Source organism: Camelus bactrianus, chromosome 25 (genome assembly GCF_048773025.1).
Source record: "Camelus bactrianus isolate YW-2024 breed Bactrian camel chromosome 25, ASM4877302v1, whole genome shotgun sequence".
NCBI lineage: Eukaryota > Metazoa > Chordata > Mammalia > Artiodactyla > Camelidae > Camelus > Camelus bactrianus.
This window is the reverse complement of record NC_133563.1, coordinates 33425781-33444579: the sequence shown is the minus strand read 5'-3', so window position 1 is coordinate 33444579 and position 18799 is coordinate 33425781. Positions and strand designations below refer to the sequence as shown.

Here is an 18799-nt window from a genome sequence, read left to right as displayed (position 1 = left end):
TCTGCAGAGAATCAGAGACGCACAGTATGCTGTTTGCGGCAGATCCTCCTCCTCCCTCCTGTGAAATATGTCTAAATGTGACCTCGCTGTAAAGTGCAGGAACTTGCTGCCACTTTACTGATCAAAGGGAAGAAAAACGGCCTTGAGAAGTCATGTGGCCCATCCTCTGGCCTTCAGGCTAAATTGTCTTAATCATCTGAGAGAAATGATTCTCTCTCCATTTTCAAAGACTTCCAAAAATAAAGTCTGAATAACTTGTCACAGTAACACACTTGAACAGGCCTGCCAGAAAGTTCTATGTTTAACCTTAATGTCTCATGAGACACTCAGAATCCTTTTTCTCTCATTCTGTTCTCCACAGAGCTTGAGAGCTCCACCTTCTGTGTGAGTCAACTCAAGAAGACAGATCGCAGAGCGTGGTGGGGGAGCAGGTGCCCCAGGGATTCTGGGCAAATCTAATCCTAGCGCCACTAGGATCTGGCGCTCAGTACTGGAAGATGAACACGCAAACAGGATTTAACACAACACTAATGACAGATACCACTTACCAAATGCCTGCCAGGAGCCATGGATTGTGCCAGGTACTCCATGTAATTTCTCTCATATTTAGAACAAACTCGTAGCCTAGTATTATCTCTATTTTATAAGTTTAGGTTAAAAACAACATTTTCCCACCATTTAAGAAGAGAGAAGCTCTCACTTACACTGTGTCTTGGGAAAGATGATCTTAGTAGGAGTTTACGAGGTTCAGATACCACCCTCTTCTTGCAGTATCTGTTCAGCAGCTACTCTGGGCCACCTACCATATGCTGGGCACTGGGGACCCAGCAGTGAACCAGAGCCGGTCTCTGTGATAAAACATGCTGGCCTAGTGTGCAGGTCAGACACAGCAAACAGGCCAGTGGGGTGCTGTGACCCCGAGAAGTCCAGTGTTGTGAAGGAACTTGGTGGGGGGGGTTCCTGAGCCAGTTTGGGGTACCTGGGAGTGCTTCCTGGAAGAAGGGTCTAAACTGACACCTAAGAGAAGAGGCAGATGAAAAGGAAGAAGAGCATGCCCAGCAGGAGAGTGGCAGCGTGTGCCCCGCGGACGGGACAGCAGCAACTCGGACACGCCGCGCCTGCCCGCAAGTCAGGCGGTCACAGCGCCCTGGGGTCGGGGCAAGTCTAGTCCCTCTCCTTCCAGGCGGGGGCTCCCTCCACACCACCTGCCTTTCACTCCCATCTGAGTGACAAAAAGACAGAAAGAGATGACGGGAAGTAAGACATCCCACTGTCAAGAGGAAAAGCCAGAGAACCTTCTGGGCGCTGGAGATGCTCTCCTGGTTACACGGGCGTATACGCTGCAAACACCACTCAGCCACATATGTCAGAGAGGTGTAAACAACGCTGCTGCTGTGTGTATAGAAAAAGGGAAACAAATCTAAAAGGAAAAACCTAACTTACACGTTAAAAGGGAAGGCTCACCAGGAATCTGCTGCCTGTTCGCTGTGTACTCTCCCCTTCTTTCTCACCAAACAACTCCTTGTAAGACTGAGGCTGAAGCCCTAGTGATACTGTTTCAATCCAAAAAACGCTTGTTTCTCAGCCACTTCTGAGATGAGGTCACCAGTGAGACAGAAGCAAGCTCAGGGAGTGAGGCTCCCAGGAAACTTCCGAACAGAAGGCTGATCTGCCCAGGAGGTAGGGTTTTCCCCTTTTCTTCTTTCTTCCTGCCTGAGCCCCAGCTGGGTGGCTGGAACTGCACCCGCCACCTGGAACTGGCGTGACCCTAAGGCTACAGGGATGGAGACGAGGAAGGGAGGGGTCTGGTCCTCAGTCACGGTGACGAGCCGCCACGTTGGTCCACAGACGCTTACATTCGCACGTGAGAGAATAAACCTCTAATCTTTCTGAATTCATGGTTAATTCAGGGCTTATCCCAGTCCTAACAGACAGCGCAAGCATTCTGAAATGCTGAGTATCTCCGTGTTTTTCTGATGCGGGGATATCCAATTACGCTCACGGTAACAGCACTGTTAACTGCCCTCTTCTGTCTGTCGCATGCTGCTGTGCCAGCCCTCCTATCAAAAGTTGCTTAAAAGATCACAGATGGCCTCCTATAATTAAAAAAAAAACTATGAATTTTGATTATATTCTAAGAAAAAAGAGTAAAGAGAAAAGAGTTCTGTTCACAAGAGTCTCTTCAGTTCAGTCTGCTTTTTCCCTCCCCCCGCACACCTGAGTCACTCACGCAAAGCAGTCCCGTGATGCTCAGGGTGCGTGTTTCACAGCAACACGTACTGAGGCTGATGCTGTGATGTCTAGGCAATGCTAAATTCACTTCACATGCTCCTATTTCCGTTTTTCAGCAAGTTCCTCTTCTTATTATAATCATTTTGGAGGACAGTACAGAATTAACAGTTAAGAACCAGGCTCTGAAGTCCAACCACCATATCATCAGAATCTAGGCTCCAGTATTTACCCTGCGTGTATGCTTGGGCAATGTTAATTCAAGTTTCTCACCTGTAAAATAGTTTTAAAAATCAGTCTGTCATAAGATCATTCTGAGGTTTAAATAAGATAATGTGTTACATACATATATTAAGCTCTGATTCAAGAACAGCTGTTACTATTAGAGGTTCTTTATAAATGAGTAGCATTTCCCCCAGAATGCTTATTTGCATGCCACACAATATATTTCTTACTTAGTTGAGCGAGGACTATACCTTCAGTGATACAAGTCTAACAAAAATACCAACAATAACTAACAGTTTTCTTCTGTCTGCACAGCCTGCAATTTCATAGCTTTAGCTTCCAGGAAGGTAAGTGTTACTCTGTCCTGCCACTTTATTAATTAAACACAAGGTTTCATGGGGTTGACTGCCGGCGCTGGCTCCAGGTCACACGATAAATGACAGAGCTGGGATTCAAGGTTAGACCTGTCTTTGACTCAAGTTTCAGTATTTCTACTCTAGCTGTTAATTTCAACAATGAATTAATTTCTCTGAAACACCAACATTTAGAACTAAGATTTCTTAGGAAAAAACCCAAAGGAACAGATCAATTTTTTAAACATTTTTCTGGCAGAAGACAATTTAAAAAATTTATCAATAACATATATAACCACTAGACATCCCAAGAAATTTTAACGAGGATTCTCTGCATGAAGTACCCAAACTACAAATTAGGATGTGACACAACCTGTCACCACAGGCTGCAGGGCCAGTCTTGAGAGTGGGAAGAGGGTCAGGGACGAGTCCCCACTGAGGAGGAGTGGGAAGGTTGCCGAGAATTAATTTCTAAAGGAAGAAATATGCACTACAAGTTTAAAAAACATAAAAAGAGTTTTTGGACAGAGAACACGACGGAGGCTGGGCTCACTGGCCTATTTCCCTGTACCTGGCCCTGTGAACACCCAAGTCCAGCTGCGGCGCCTGCCAGGGCGCCTTTCAGCAGCAGGCTCTCTGGCTCTTTCGACAGCATTGAAATCGCCCGCCAACATTTTATGAGCAGTTTGCCATATTTGACGAGATACTTGTTAATGACATTTGTTCGTGGGATCTTGAATTTGTTTTCGCAGCCAATGCATCCATCTGCTATACTGAGGTATCCTTTCTGAGAGATATATTTGGTAGTTAGATTTCAAAGTGACTGTAGATCACAGCCAAATTCTCTTAAAGAGTAACAGACACTATCTATGTATGTGAAGTGTTATGTATGTGAGTGTGGAAGGACTCATTTGACGTTTGAGGGGACAGCCAGCACCCCTGTGAGACAGGGCTTCTGGGCACTCGGGTGGCACACTAACTTGCATGGATCTGCACAGCAAACTATTCAGTCTCACTCTCCAAATAAGCAGAATTAAAATAATTTACACTACCCACAGCACTGTGTTTAAATTCAAATTCAACATTATGAAATTCAGATAGAAATACTTACTTTGTTTAAAATTACTGATGTGAAGTAAAAGTCCACTTCTCCATATTTATTCAGTAAATATTTATTGAGCATTTTCTATGTTTCAAGCTTGTGCTAGGAACTGGGGATTATGAAAGTAAAGGAATTTAAAGATAGACGTGGATCAGAAAATTACTTCAAAATAAGATTGCAGTTACGAAGGGAAATTGCTTTGTATTATGAGAGAATATAATTATAGCAATTTTGGGGAAAAATATTTCTGGCAGGGGTACAGAGAAATGACAGGAGACAGCTCACATGTGGAGGTGCGGTGGGCAGCTGGCAGCTGCGGGTGCTCCGGAGTGAGAGGGCGCTGGGCTGGACCAGCGCGGTGTGGCGGTGGGATGGACAGCACCCTGGTCTGTAAGGACCAAGTTCTCTTGTGAAACTCCTGAGTCTGGTACCCAGGCCCACCCTCCTTGGGCAACCTGGGCCTCAGCCTGCCAGAGGGACGGGGTGTGAGGAGCACACGCCTGGCCAGTTCCCCTCACAGGACCGTTCCGCGTTGTCCACTCCCTCGCCTTCCTCCTGTTTTACCGGTAAAATGGCCATCTCCCACCAGGGCCAGTTCAGTAGGTAACTGCTGAACAGTGACTCGCTCAGACTGAGAGCTTGGTAAGAGGTCTGTTTTACAAGTTTTCTTATGGTTTCATCTATGTTATTGCGGCTACCACGATGTTGCTCATTTTTATTGCTGAGCAGCATTCCGTTGCACGAACACATCACAGTTCACTCCTTTGCTGAAGGGCACCTGGGCTGCTTCCAGCTTTCGGCGGTTATGAACTAAGTGACTCTCAACACTGTTACAAACAGCGTCTTCTGGACGCACAGTCTCATTTCTCTGGGATAAAATGATTATTCGGAGTGGAATGGCTAGTTTACAGGGTAGATATATGTTTGACTTTTTTTAGAAAAGCTGCCAAATTTCCCACAGCTGTGGCATTTCATGCAGGTAAGAGTTCCAGCTGCCCCGCAGCTGTGCCAGTGTTTGGTGCTGTCAACGGTTTTGTCTCAGTGGCTCGGTGGCAGTGCAGCATGTCCCGTTGAGGCTTCAGGTTGCATCTGCATTTCCAAGATGACCTGGAACTTTGGGCAATTCTGCATGTTCCTCTCAGTTATATGAATACATACTTTTGTGGAACTTCTGGTCTAGGTTTTTTCCTATTATAAAGTTGGTTACGCTTTTCTTACTGAGTTGTACCGTTCTTTATTCAGTTTAGATAAAAGTCCTTTGTCAGATATGTGCATTACAAATAAGTTTTCCCTGACTGGGGCTTATCTGTGTATTTTCCATGATGACCTCTGATAAGAACTTGTTTTAAATTTTGAAAAAGTGAAATTTGTGACTTTCTTCTTCTTCTTCTATGATTTGTGTTTTTTCTCAATATTTTCTTCTAGGAGCTCTATAAATTTAACTTTTAACCTAAGGTCATGAGCCATCTCAAATTAACATTTGTGAATGGTGTGAGGGGTGTGTGTGCGTGCTGGGGGGAAATCAAAGCTCTCCTCACCTACACATATATTTAATTATTACAACATTACTTATTGAAAAGACAGTTCTTTACCCACAGACTTATTCAAGGAGCTCCTGAAAGCAATTAAGTGTGAATCCATTTCTGGATATCCATTGGTCTGTGATCTGTCTCTCAGAGGACTGCAATGTCTTGATTACTGTGGTTTTAGAAATCTGGAAGTCGGCAGAGTATTCCAAAACTGTTCCTCATTATTGAGATTGTTTTGGCTACTCTAGATCCTCTGAATTTCCACATTTTAAAAATTACCTTGTCACTTTGTACCAAAAAAAAAAAAAAAAAAAAGAGAAGCATCTGCATGGGTTTCAACTGGAATTGCTCTGAATTGACAGGTAATTTCAGGGAGAACTGAATCTTTATCAATATTGTGTCTTCCAATCCAAAAACATAGGGTATCTCCATTTAGTTCGGTCTTCACTAATTTCTACAGGAAATATTTTATTAATAATTGTCAGTATAGAGGTCTTGCACACTTATACTAAAATTATTCCTAAGAATCCTCATGTACCACTGGTGGGAATTTAAAATGGCAGAACCACTTTGAAAACCAGTTTGGCAGTTTCCTAAAAAGTTAAACATACAAATCACCATTTGACCCAGCAGTTTCACTTCTAAATATCTACCTAAAGGAAATGAAAATATAAATCCACACAAAAACTTGCACACAAATGTTCATAGCATTATTCATATTAGCTAAGAAGTGGAAACAAACCCAGTATCCACCACCTAGTCAGTGTATAAACAGAACGTGGTATATACACCCATACATGGAGAGCTACTCAGCAATAAAAAGGAACGAAATATTGATAAAAGCTATAACATGGATGAACCTCAGAAACATAACGCTAAGTGAAAAATACCTGATAGAAAAGATCACATCTTTTTTTTTTTTAAATTACATTTATATGTCTTTTTCCATTGGCTGCTCTCATTTTCTCTTTGCTTTATAGCAATTTGTATAATGTTATACCCTGGTGTGTTTCTGCTCATATTTATCCTGCTTAGGGTTCTCTGTACTTTATGAATCTGTGTCATGGTGTGTTTTTGTTAATTTTGGAAAATGTTTGTCATTATTTCTTCAAGCGCTTCTACCCCACACCTTCTCTCTTCCCATTCTGCGACTCCACTATCGTGTCAGAACCACAAGGTTCTTAACCATACCTGCAAAGTCCCCTCTGCCAGGTAAGGGACCACACCCACAGGTCTGGGGGTTGGAGTATGGGTATTTTTGAGAGCCATTATTCTGCTACCAAAGCTGTTATAGGCCAAGATACCACCGTGTACAGGCCACACGCTTCTCCTGTAACTTCATAGTTTTAAGTCTGCAAGTTCCTTTAGTCGTACTGGGATCAATTTTAGACAGGAAGAAGTGATTACAACACATTCTTCAAGAGCTAAAATCTTTTGTTCTAAATTGTTTAAAAATAACTTATTCCAAAGGGAAATTTGAAGTTTTCCATGAGAAGAACTTGAAATTATAAATTCAAATGAAAGAAAATTGTAATTTTAAGGATTCTAGAATGCATGAAACACACTCCCATTAGAGGGCTGTTGCACACACCACTGCTCCCACAGATAGACCCTTCGGCAAACTCTTACCTCCTTCGAGTCTTAAATCATCTTCTTGAAGAAGCTGAACAAGACTGCCATTTTTAAACATGACCAACACTAGAATTTAAGCTCCACAGGGGCACACTCCTTACCTTTTCGTTCACTGATACTTATCAAGCACCTAGGATAGTTCCTGGCACAGAGTAGGTACTCAACAGCTGTTTGCTGAATGAACGAATGGAAGACATTACAGAAAGACCAATAATTTATTTCTTTGGAGAACAAACATTTACTTAGCAGCTGTCTGCTAGGCACTGTGAAAACTGCTTCATATATCTAAAATATCTCATTTGTATACTTACTAGTTAGAAGAGCAGTTCTCAACCTTGGCTGCTCATAAAAATTAACCGGGGAGTTTAAAAATTCTCAGATAGCTGTGCTATCCCAAGACTCAGATTAAAAATAATAAACAGGCGATTGATTTGGGTAGCTCCTTTTTTTTTTTTTAAAGGCTGTACAATGACTCATCCCCACAACCAGAGTTGCGGGAGGGCTACATACATTTTCACATTAGGCAGCCAAACTATCAGACTTCTTACCATGATTCCAATTAAAAAAAAAAAAAAAAACCAAGAAGCTTTTACAACAGATGCAGGATTCTTAGATGTTCTCAATTTAAATTAAAAAAACACAGGCAGGTCCCCCTTTCTGATCAGTACTATACTTGGTATGGGGAATAAAAAGACAAACACCAAAGGGTGTCTGTCACTGAAGGCCTCTCTGATTAACAAGGGGGCTCCCCAGTCCAGTGGGGACTAGTGGCAGAGGCACGCATGGAGTGTTCTGGAAACACAGAAGACTGGCTGAGTACTCAGTCCACGTGGAGGGGAAGTGCAGGGTGGGGATGGGGGAAGCCTGCGGAGGGAGGGGAGAACTCCTGGGTCAGGGAAGTGCGGCTCGGCCGCAAGCAGCTTGGCGAGGACTGAAAGGCACAGAGAAGCCAATAGAACCACTATTGCTTTACAAAGTGTATGTGAAGAAAATAATTGACGTGGCCATGAAGAACTTGATGGAATTAAATTTACTCTCATAAATTTACCCTTTGAGATCCATTTCATGTGTAATTGAGCAAATTATAAATGAGTCATGACTGAACAATTCAATGTACGGTTAGACTGTGTGAGTGGGTGACTTGTCATGAGGTCAGAGAAAAACCGGGGCCAGATCAACAGAGGCCTTGCCAACGCAATGGCTTCCAGGAGATGGGATACTTCTGCATCAGTCCTTTACTCTATCCTATCTAAATTACGCAATTAATTGCTACCCCTCACAACCCGTTATACTCGGGCAGGATTACACACTGCAAGGCCAAACACCACCCCCCTTCAGAAAGCCCCTTGTTTTTCAATTCGCCATAATGCTTTCCACCCCTCCACAGTCACGCTCTCCTTGATCAGAAACTTCAAATAATCCGAGGGGCAATCACTGTCCTGGAGAAGTACAAACAGACGCCCCTGGAGTTGTATAATGTGGGGTGCAGCAGACTGTTCTTCTAAAATTCAAAAACTCTGAGTCTTAAGACACTTAGCCCCAAGGATTTCAGCTGAAGGATTACAGAATTTTGATGACAGCATTTACAAAGTGCCAGGGGCTTTCCTTCTATTAACTCATTTAATGTTACAACAACCTAAGAGGTGGTTACTGTTACCATCATCCCCGTGTTACGGATGAGAAGCCTTTCAAGGCACAGGTGAAACGACTGGACCACAGCTGCACTGCCAGCAAACGGCAGAGCCGGGATGCCAACCCAGGCCTCCCGGCCCTTCACTCTCACGGACCAGGTCTCAGTTCAGCCTTAACCTAGTCTGTCTACATTACTGCGGCCAACTGGACATGCACAGGTTTTCTTCCATATCTAACATGGCACATGTCTTTCCCTGAACTTTGCCAGAAACTGCTTAGTCTTTTTAAAGAGGTCTTTTAAATACACTCACACTGTCAAACAGCCGTTACACACTGCGTTCAGGCACTAACTGTGCAAATACTGGGTTCCTGATGCACAGTCCTAAATTACTCTCCAAAAGAGAACACTCCTCCACGATGACAAACAGAAAGGGAAAAACACAACCTACGTCATGTCGGCATTATTTCAGCCTCTAAAGTTGTGGGCCCAGTAAATGAAGTTTGACTAGATTCTGAAAAATTCAAGCATGGCGACATTCTCTACTAAAAATCACTCTTCACAAGTAACGCCAAGCTTTGGCCTCAAGTCTATGCTTCCAAGTACCTGAGGCCTCCAAACAGGTAATTAAATGAGGCCTTCACTGAATTTTTAGTTCACAAATGAGGAATCAAAATGGCATGTATAATTTTACTCAGATTGTTTATTTGTTGAGGTTTTGTTGACGCAGAAAAAGACTGTACACGTTTCTAGACGCAATAACCAAACTCGAAAGAGCATGTTACACAGAGAAGCAGCACTGCAGAGGGCGTGGGCTGCCCAGGTGCAATGCCAGCCCCAGCAAAGACTCTCCAGTAGTCTCTGTGCCTCAACTCCCTCACCTATAAAATGGAACAATGACCGTCACCTACTTTAAGGCTGTAAATGCTTAGAATGGTGTGTGGCACCCAGGACATGCTATATGAGCAAGTTTCCACCATCTGCTATCTCATTTAATCACAGTCTTGCAAGTCAAATTTTCCTGCCATCATTTTACAGATGAGAAATGAAGACTCGAAGAAGTTAAACAATCTGGCCCAAATCATACAGCGAAGGAAGTGGATGGGACTCAGATCCAGGTTTGCGTGGTTTCATAACCCACGGCTTTTTTATAACTAAATCATGTGATTAATTTTGAGTCAAGAGTTACACAAAAGTTACATTTTCACTGAAAGAGGGCAGAATTTGTTATAACATTATTCTAAAATTAACAAAAATACATTTTAAGATTGTGTGAAACATAAGGAAAGAAAACACAAGGCAGTTCACCAAGTAGATCTTTATCTAACAGACCTTAAAATTCTGTAGTGAAGATTTAAAATTGGTGGTGTGATAAGCAACAAACCGACTCTTCAGAAACCCTGTCACACAATCTCCATGTTAGCACCGAGCCTCCTTCCCTGGTATGTTCATTCCTGGAAGCATCTGTCACCGCTATGAACGGCTGGTCACAAGCACCGCTACAGTCTTCTCAGTGCTATTAAGCAGATGGCAGTGCTAAATCCAAATGAGGTAGTACATCTCCCTGGTGGACGCTGTTTTCACACACCACCATTATTCCACAATTCCTCAGTGATAAATCTCGTGTATTCTCAAGAACATGAAAGAGGGAGCTGACAGTGGCAACTGATTTATTACCATCAGCACGCCCCTGCCCTGCTGCTGCTTCCACGCGCTCACAGAGACCATGCGTGAGAGGCCACGTGGTGAACGCAGGAGCCCTGGTATTCTCTACATTTGCAGAAATGTGGGGTTTTTGTTTTTCTTTTCTTTTTTTCCTCTAGCTGCTTTCAGGTTAAACAAAAGAACACGGGCTTGATCTTAAAGAGGACCAGATATGAGGCCTGACTGCTACTGATTAGCTATGTGACTGGTCAAGGTCAGATTCTCTGAGCATTAGTTCCTTGTTTGTAAAACTAAGAACTGCCAATCCTACAGACGTTCTTGGGAATTAAATAGAATGATAGCCCTGAGAGCACTTAATATAGTAACTAACATAAGTACTCAATAGATACCTCATTCCTTCAGAATTTGTCCACAAATCTGGAAAAAATACTGCTTTACTGGTTTAAGGGATTTCCTGGTGAAGCTATAAAACTTAGCTTCCTTTCAGTGCAGCCAAGGCACCAAGTTTAGCAGGGAGGCCCTGTACCTCAGGGTGAAGTCCTCAGACTCACCTGACTAGACCTCCCGTCTTAGCAGAGGTGCACAACAGCTGATCATGGACCAGAGAAACAAACAAACGCCGAGGGCAGCATATGTCCAACAGCAGCCCTTCCTGGACCACTCTCAGGACGTCTCCATCCACGTCCACCACGCATCCTGTCAGTGACCGCTTAGTGTTACCCTCTGTGTTGATTTTACCGTAAACTTACTGGAATTGACTTACCGCAATACTATTCATAAAACTGTGTGCTTGACATGGTAAGTATACTTTTCTAATAACTTTAAAATCTAATCATTAAAATTATAAAAAAAAGTTTCTCCACGTACCATTTGAAATCACGTTGTGGAACGTCAGTGATAACGTGTGCTGCTCTCTGAAGAGCACCACTGCAATGAAGGAAGATGGCCTGAGATCAGCAGTGCCACTAAGTGTGGAACTGAGGCCACTTACTTAAGACCAGAGGGGATACGTGTGCACACGTACACACACTTACCGTGACATGCCCAGCACACTGCGGTAGGTGGGCCGCGCGCAGTAATCATGGTTAATCACAATACCTACACATGCTAGCGCCGCGGCCCGGGGCTGTTCCTACCCTTTTCCCTTTTAGGTCGTAGCTTCACTTTCTCACTATAGCCTCCCCTCCTTTTCTTCCTTTACCATACGGTCCTTGAGAGGATTCGGGTGATTACCGGCTTACAGTGTAACTTGGGTCGGCGTGTCAGTGTTTTGTCAACGTCTGCAGAACCCTGTGTTAGAAGTAGCCGTCTGTCAACAGCTGTGCTGCTTACTTAGCGCTAAGAGGTCCCTTCAGCGCTTGTACCGCAAGTAGCCAAAACCCAGGCGAGAAGAAGTGTGTCTGACGACAGGCTTGCAAGGCACGGTTAATCCAGGACAAACCTTTACTGCTTTTAAAAGTCCAAAACAGCCCACCCTGATACAACACAGCAATCCTTCAAAATGCTTGAACGTCACATCCTAACTGAACAACAGGTCATCATTTCCAAAGTGAAAATTCCACACTATACTCACACCTCCACAGGCCAGCTCTTGAGAAGACATCACTGCGTGTTTAATGCTGAGACTGCCAACAGAAGCAACAGCAGACTGGAGAGGAGGGAACAGGGAAACATTAACTGTAGTCTCACTGCTTTCCTTGGAAGTGGCCTGTGAAAACACCAAGTGTGCTCACAGCTGCTGACAGCTGCCGTCACTTTGCCCATTTGGTTAAAGGGGCTGAGGTGCTGTTTAGTCACAAAAACAGGTCAAAGATTTTATATTTAAAATATTTTCTTAGCTGGGTAATGGTTTTTGAGTCAGACAAAACCTAGGCTCCAGCACTCTTCAGCAGTGTGTTCCTGGGAAAGCTGCTGAACACCGCGATCCTCAGCTTCTGTGCACGGGAAATGCCGCACGCAAGGCCGTGTGACAAGTGGGGGTGCGTCTGCAAAGGATGGGGGCAGCTGAGTGGGAGACTTGACAGATTCTCCAAACCAGCAGCTGTGATTTCTAATTCCCTTTTTCAATGATTCTAAGTGTTTTCAGGAAAATCACGGAGATTTTGGAGGATGAAATGAAGTATGTACTTGAAAGTATAGTCAAACCACGGGTGCCACGGGAAATTAGTATGTCAATATTAAACCCACCAGAAAATAATCTGTTCACTACATAGCCGTCTACTTATGCTCAGGGGGTTATTAGAACTTTCTGGAAATCCTTTTTCTACTTTCTTTATGATTGATCATTAGAGGAATCAAATATTTCTTTGGAGAATTTATTACTATTCAGAAACACAGACTAAAATATTGTGAAATTTGAATACATGTTGTGTATAAGGTGTACGTAAGGTACAAAGACATAGTGAAGTGGTTATTACAGTCAAGATAACTAAGACCTTCTCCTGACATAGTTATCTTTTTTGTGCAATGAGAGCATCTGAACTTTTTTACTCTCTTAGCAAATTTCCAGAACTCAATACAGCATTGTTAACCAGGCATCATGCTGCACAACTGTGACTGCTATTAGGATTATAAATAAGACGTCAGAGGAAAATTAACCCCACTTAGTTTAGAATGAAAGGACTATATTTATAAAGGGTTTCCAGGAGTCAAAGCCTGATTTCTGTGAAGGCTCCAGTCAGGTCAGGGAAGGTGCAGGTCCCCGCGGGCCGAGGCCACTTATCCCCGGCTTTTTCTCACTCACCACGGGTGCTCCAGAGCTGTGTGTCCATAGAATTAGCAATGATTTCTGAGCCAAAATATATTAGAATAATTCCAATATTGTAAAGAATAGTCCTTATTTCTCTTCACAGTGATAGCTGACAGCTTGCTGCTCATTAAACGTGTGAAGTGAGATGAATGCCACTTTGTTTCACACACAGTCCCAGAGTGATGGAGGTCGCAACAAAAATGGCGGGGAACGTTGCTCCACTGTCCTGAATATCCTGTCACTTGATGGGGACTCTCATTTGTACTCTTATTTTAATACAAGGTATTTGAAAATGGGGAGAAAAAATTCCTAATTTGTAAAGCCTCCTGAGAGAAACATTTTTTCTGCAATAAGACAGTGTCATAAAATGATTACAGTGTGTGAAGTTTAGCAGGCATTGCTGACAAGAACCTGCCACACAAAGATGACAGTAACCGGTGGCCGCCACGCACGGGCAGCCTAGTCTGTCCCCATGCGGGCTGGGCTGCTCACCTCGCTGTCCCAGTTTATGGTTAATGTTGAGACAGAGCATCCCGTGGGGAGAACCCTCCTCGAGGTCCCCCGTCCCCCTTCTCATTCTCCCTCTAAAGCACGCACTTACTCCCACAGCCCTTCACAGCCACCCCCGTGTGAAAGGAGCAGCAGAAGGAATCAGAGCCACAGGTGGAGGGTGGGCCTGGGCACCTTGCAGGACGCGCCACACAGCCCGGGAGCCCCGCATTCAGTCTCTCACAGGAGACCCCGGGCGGCCCGCCTCCCTGCCCTCCCTCCTCCCAGGGCCCGCGGGCTTTCCGGTCTCGTTCAAGCTTCAGGTCTATCCTCTAAAGAAGAAACCACAGTACACGTTTACAGACGGACGCTCACAGAGGTGAAATAACCTGCCCAGAGTCACATAAACGTTGCAGTGGGATCTAAACCCAGGTCTGTGGGACTCTGACACCACAGCCGGGGTCTGACAACACTCGCGATAGAGAGAAACTGTTTTTCGCGCTTGTAACTGTAATTGCTTCTGCGTGACGTGCACTACCGTAGCAACCCGGTACAAGCCTTCCAGAGAGAAATCCAGAAAGGATCCCTGGAAGCGGACACTCTCTACTTTCCTTGCTGCGCCTGGTGAACTGACTTGCTCACCCGAGGGCATGGCGCCCTAATCCGGAGACACCGCCCTGGGCCGCGGTGCCAGAGACACCGCCAGTCCTTCACTCCGCGCTGGCTGAGAGAAATTTGTAATATAGAATCTTCTAGTAGCCTTGTTAAAAAAAAAAAAAGTAAAAAGAAACAGGTAACATTGACTTGAATGATACATTTTTTGTGCATTCTTGATTCCACGCCGCCCCGGCCATCAGGGCTGTGGTCTGCACGCCCAGCACTGCCCGCTGTGGACGAGGCACGGTTCTGTGCTCAACAGACACGTGTGCTGCAGGTGCCACAGCGGGGACCGCAGCCCTGACTTCTGCTCAGGGCTCTTTCTACTACGTCTTGACATGTCAAAGAACATCTTCAGAACCGCTTTGTAATCTAAAAGGAGACCAAGTAAAGGATCCTGCGGCGATACTGAGCTACGTACCTGCAGCACAGGATGTACCTGAACATCAGGGTCACCAGGAATTACCTACTAGTGAGCATCAAGGCTGTTGCTCCCCGAAAGTAGTGGCCAAGAATGTTACTTGCTGAAAGGATCTAACATAAAATTGGAAAAACAAAGTTCTTAATTTTATTAGTCTTAGCCTGCAACACTAATATGCCGTATACATGAAACTCTTAGGCTTGAATAAGGTAGCGCCCCTCTGATCAGGCAACACTTCCAGTTCAGGTGGGAGCATGATTCCTCGGGGATTCAAAAGCATCACAAAGTACTAGATTTCTGAATTCTGTATATGGAAAGTATTAATAGGAATTAGTTCCAGCAACTGAAATCAAAACCATGACAAAAGCAGAGATGAAAGGCAACGGAGCCGAGTACAAAAGAGGATGCCCGGGGCCAGCGCGGATCCGTGCCACTGCTCAGCCCTGCGAGTGTGGGCAAGCGATCCAGCCTCTCTGAACCTGTGTGAACCCACGACACGGCACAGCAAGCACAGAGCCAGCACTCAGTAACTGAAGACGGTGATGGCGATGGTGGTCTCCTCGTCAACGTCCACTCCTGGATCCTGGGGGCGATCGGAAAATCTGCTCACTGGTTTACGCTAGATTTCTAATTCTGAGACACACCGTGTGGTACTTGAACCGGTGTTATAATATGTGCATGCCATGGGCTAAACGGTGTCCCCCCCCAACCCTAATCATACGCTGAAGCCCTAACCCCCAGTAACTCAAAACGTGTATTTGGAGACAGGACCTTTAGAAATGACTACATTAAAATGAGGCCTTGTGTGGGCCCGAGTCCAGTCTGACTGGTGGCATTGTAAGAAAAGAGATCTGGATACAGAGAGAGTGGGGTGCATGGGCAAGGAAAGACACGCGCAGACACAGCGAGCAGCCGGCCAGCTGCAAGTCAAGGACAGGGGCCTCAGAAGAAACTAAATCTGCCAACTCCTGGATCTTGGACTTCCAGCCTCTAAAACCCCGAGAAAATAAATTTCTACTGCTTAAAATACCACCTGTGGTATCTTGTTATGGTAACTCTAGCATAAAGCATTTCTTCATCCTACTCGGTACCACGGCTGCTTCGCTCTGGTCTGCAGTAGGGCAGCTGCTTAGTGAGGCCCGGGGGGCACAGGGAGGGAGGCACGGTCAGGCAGGCCGAGGGGCAAAGCTGGGGCCTCCGCTCATAAGCTGCATGATCCCAGGGAAGTTACCTAATTTCTGTAAACAAATTTTCTTCTTTAAAAGGACAGATGCTTATTCCACAGGGTATGAGGACTAAATGATTATTCAGAGTGCCTGACCGTGATTCCTGGGTTTGCCAGTGTGTACAGTTCCCACACAATTCTCTGTACTCCTTCAGGTAAGCTGAGTTGTGGCATTGAAGAGATCAAAGAGGGCAGATTGGCTGTCTTGAAGGATGTTTCTTTAAGTGAGTCTTCCCTGACATTCAAAGGGCTTACAATTTATAATGTGCCAGCCTCCTGACTGGTCTCTGCCTACAGGTTCGCCATCTGCCAGTCCGGCCTCTAGACAGCCATCCAGCTCATTCCTCTAATCCGAGTGCGGACACCCCGCTCCCTCACAGGTACCTCTGCCATGGCTGCCTACTGCTGCCTCCCGTCTGGAGCCCGAGCTCCCAGCCTGGGGAGGAGGTGGTCGCGCCTGCTGCCGCCCATCTCTCAGGTGCGTCAGAGCCTCCAGCCCCACAGTGTGATGGGGGCTCCCAAACCACATGCACTGCTCTGTCCAGCCTCTGTCCTTGTGCCTGGGAAATGCCCTTCCCTGTTTGTACCCCGGTGACCCCAGCTTCCCCTTCACCTTCTCAGTGAAATGTTCCCAGTATTCCCAAGCAGGCTTGTGCACTGTCTTCTTATGGAAATACTTTTTATGGAGTTTTCCCAAAGACTGTCACAGTAGCTACCATACTACATTGCTTTTAACGATTTACACCTGTTTCATTCTGCGAGCCTGTCAAGGAGAGGGCCTCTGTCTCAAAAGCCTTTGTAATCCGAGCCTTGAGCACAGTGCCTGACCCAGAGCGGACATGTAATAAATGCTGGCTGCACAGATGAGCAAAGGAACAAATGCTTGTGATCGGTCCCGTTAATGTGTTACCACAGCTTACAGCGGAAAGACTTTACAAGCCTCTCAGCCGGGCTCACGTTGTGGATCATCCACTTCTCAGAGCCTAAGTTTCATCATCCTTAAGACAGAGGTGCACTGGCCTTGCTACTGCTATTCAGATTAAAGGAGACCTGTGAGTAAAGGGTTACACTCCATGTGTGATTTTTGGCAAATTAATCTTACACTCTGTGCTCCTTTTCTTCACCTACAAAATGGAAACAGCTCCATACACTTCACAAAGTTGCTGGGACTTAAATGAGGTGCCCAGCATCCACTCTGTGCCAGTAATACCCTCTTCCCATGTGCCGTGTGCCAAAATCCTCAAGGATACAAATACGATGCACAAAGCTTCCCCTAAAAAAGACCAGTTGGGAGTCAAAGTTTAAAGGCTACTTAATAACTACAAATTATACACGAAAAGAGTCTGGCATGAGCAAAAAAGAGAAAAACTCATAACCCTGTCAACCCCAGTAGCAGAGTGCCTATCTGCGCAAAGCTCGCCCCACACCGTAAGAGTTCAAAAGTCCATTTATAATTCAGGCTTCACCAAAATAACCATGTGGTCCACGTCTATTTACGCTTCGTGAAGTCGGTATGAAGCTGGTGTGTGTCTATCTTTGTCTTTCCCTTAGAATTTAAACATGAAGCAAGGGGTTTTAGGCATTTAGGAAAACATTCTGAACAGAACAAACACAGATTTCACACATCAATGAACACCAAGGTATATTATCAGAAGAGATGACTATAAGGCTGTTTTGCCTCTGATAACACTTATTTCTGAGTAAATACTACTTTAGAAAGTGGATTAGAACTCACTACTCACAAATAAGAATGTGAAGTTAAAACAGGGGGACTGCTGCTAAGACATGGAAATGATCCATGAATATGAAACAAAACTTCTGGCTCTTCCGCCCCCAGGAACTGACAATGTGGGATATTTAATTTCTGACATGATTTTGATCCTTAGGATTTGAAGAGCCACAGATCTGGTAGACATTGTTCCTCCCTAGAATATACTGAATGCTTAAGTCGAAGTTTTAGAGTCAATAAAATTTCAAACTTAATTTTCCAAGACTCGCTGCTTTAGCACTGCAGTAAATCTGGGAGGAGCAATACATGCCAGTGGTGGGCTAGACAGTGTTTCTCCAATTAAAACAAACGAAAACAAGGCAGGCCAAGTCGAAGCACCCTCACTGACCGATCATCCATCCTCCTTTTCCCAGAGTAGAGGGCACAAGTGTCTGCCATGGGGTCTGGGCACAAAGACGCACTCTTACCTTTGGGCTGGGGTGCTATAGCTGTTCTCATAGGAATCATAACTCTGTTCATCATAAGCAGTGCCATAGCCATCATCATAGTCCTAAAACGTAACAGGAGAGGTAAAGAGAGTTCAGAGAAGTTTCTGGAAAGAAAGAAGCATTCTGCTTTGAGTGAATCTTTATTAATTCAGCTATCATTTAACTATATATCTAATTACAATGTAAGGAAAAGTGTAAAAGTGACATCAGTGACAATAATAGAGTAAGAACCTCCAAAACTTCTCTCTAAAAAAGCAAAAAGGAATTGGCAAAAATTTTTAGAATCAACATTTTTAGAATTCTGGAAATTAACCAAAGACTTGCAGAGATCTAGAATGCACTTATTTTTTAAAAACTCACTGGCTCTTGAAATGAGCACTGACCTCTGTGATGTTCTAACTCGTCCTATTCCCACCCCTCACCCCAGCTCTGCAGGAGCCACCATCCATCAGGGTGGAAACCAGCAGGCTGATGGTCACCGGCAGGGCAGGGTAGAGGGGAGTACTTTCGAAACTCCATTCCCAGAGGACTGTTTTTACTGACCTGACTTGGAGCTCCTCCAGTGCACAAAGCCTTTTCCTTGAGGTTACGTGAAGAAAATAATTATAGAGGGAAGTGTTTACAATGTTAGCTGCTTGACGTGGTGGAGAAAAACTGAAGCAAACAACAGACTAAC

General features: G+C 44.7%; 1 protein-coding gene across 3 annotated transcripts in view; it reads right to left on the bottom strand.

Moving 5' to 3' along the window:
- Positions 1-18799, bottom strand: part of KHDRBS3 (KH RNA binding domain containing, signal transduction associated 3) — a 139717-nt gene that overhangs the window by 11578 nt on the left and 109340 nt on the right. For all 3 annotated transcript variants that reach the window (XM_074353124.1, XM_074353125.1, XM_074353123.1), the window contains exon 7: positions 18103-18185. In XM_074353124.1, coding sequence (XP_074209225.1) covers positions 18103-18185 — 83 coding nt within the window. The remainder of the gene's footprint in view (positions 1-18102; positions 18186-18799) is intronic.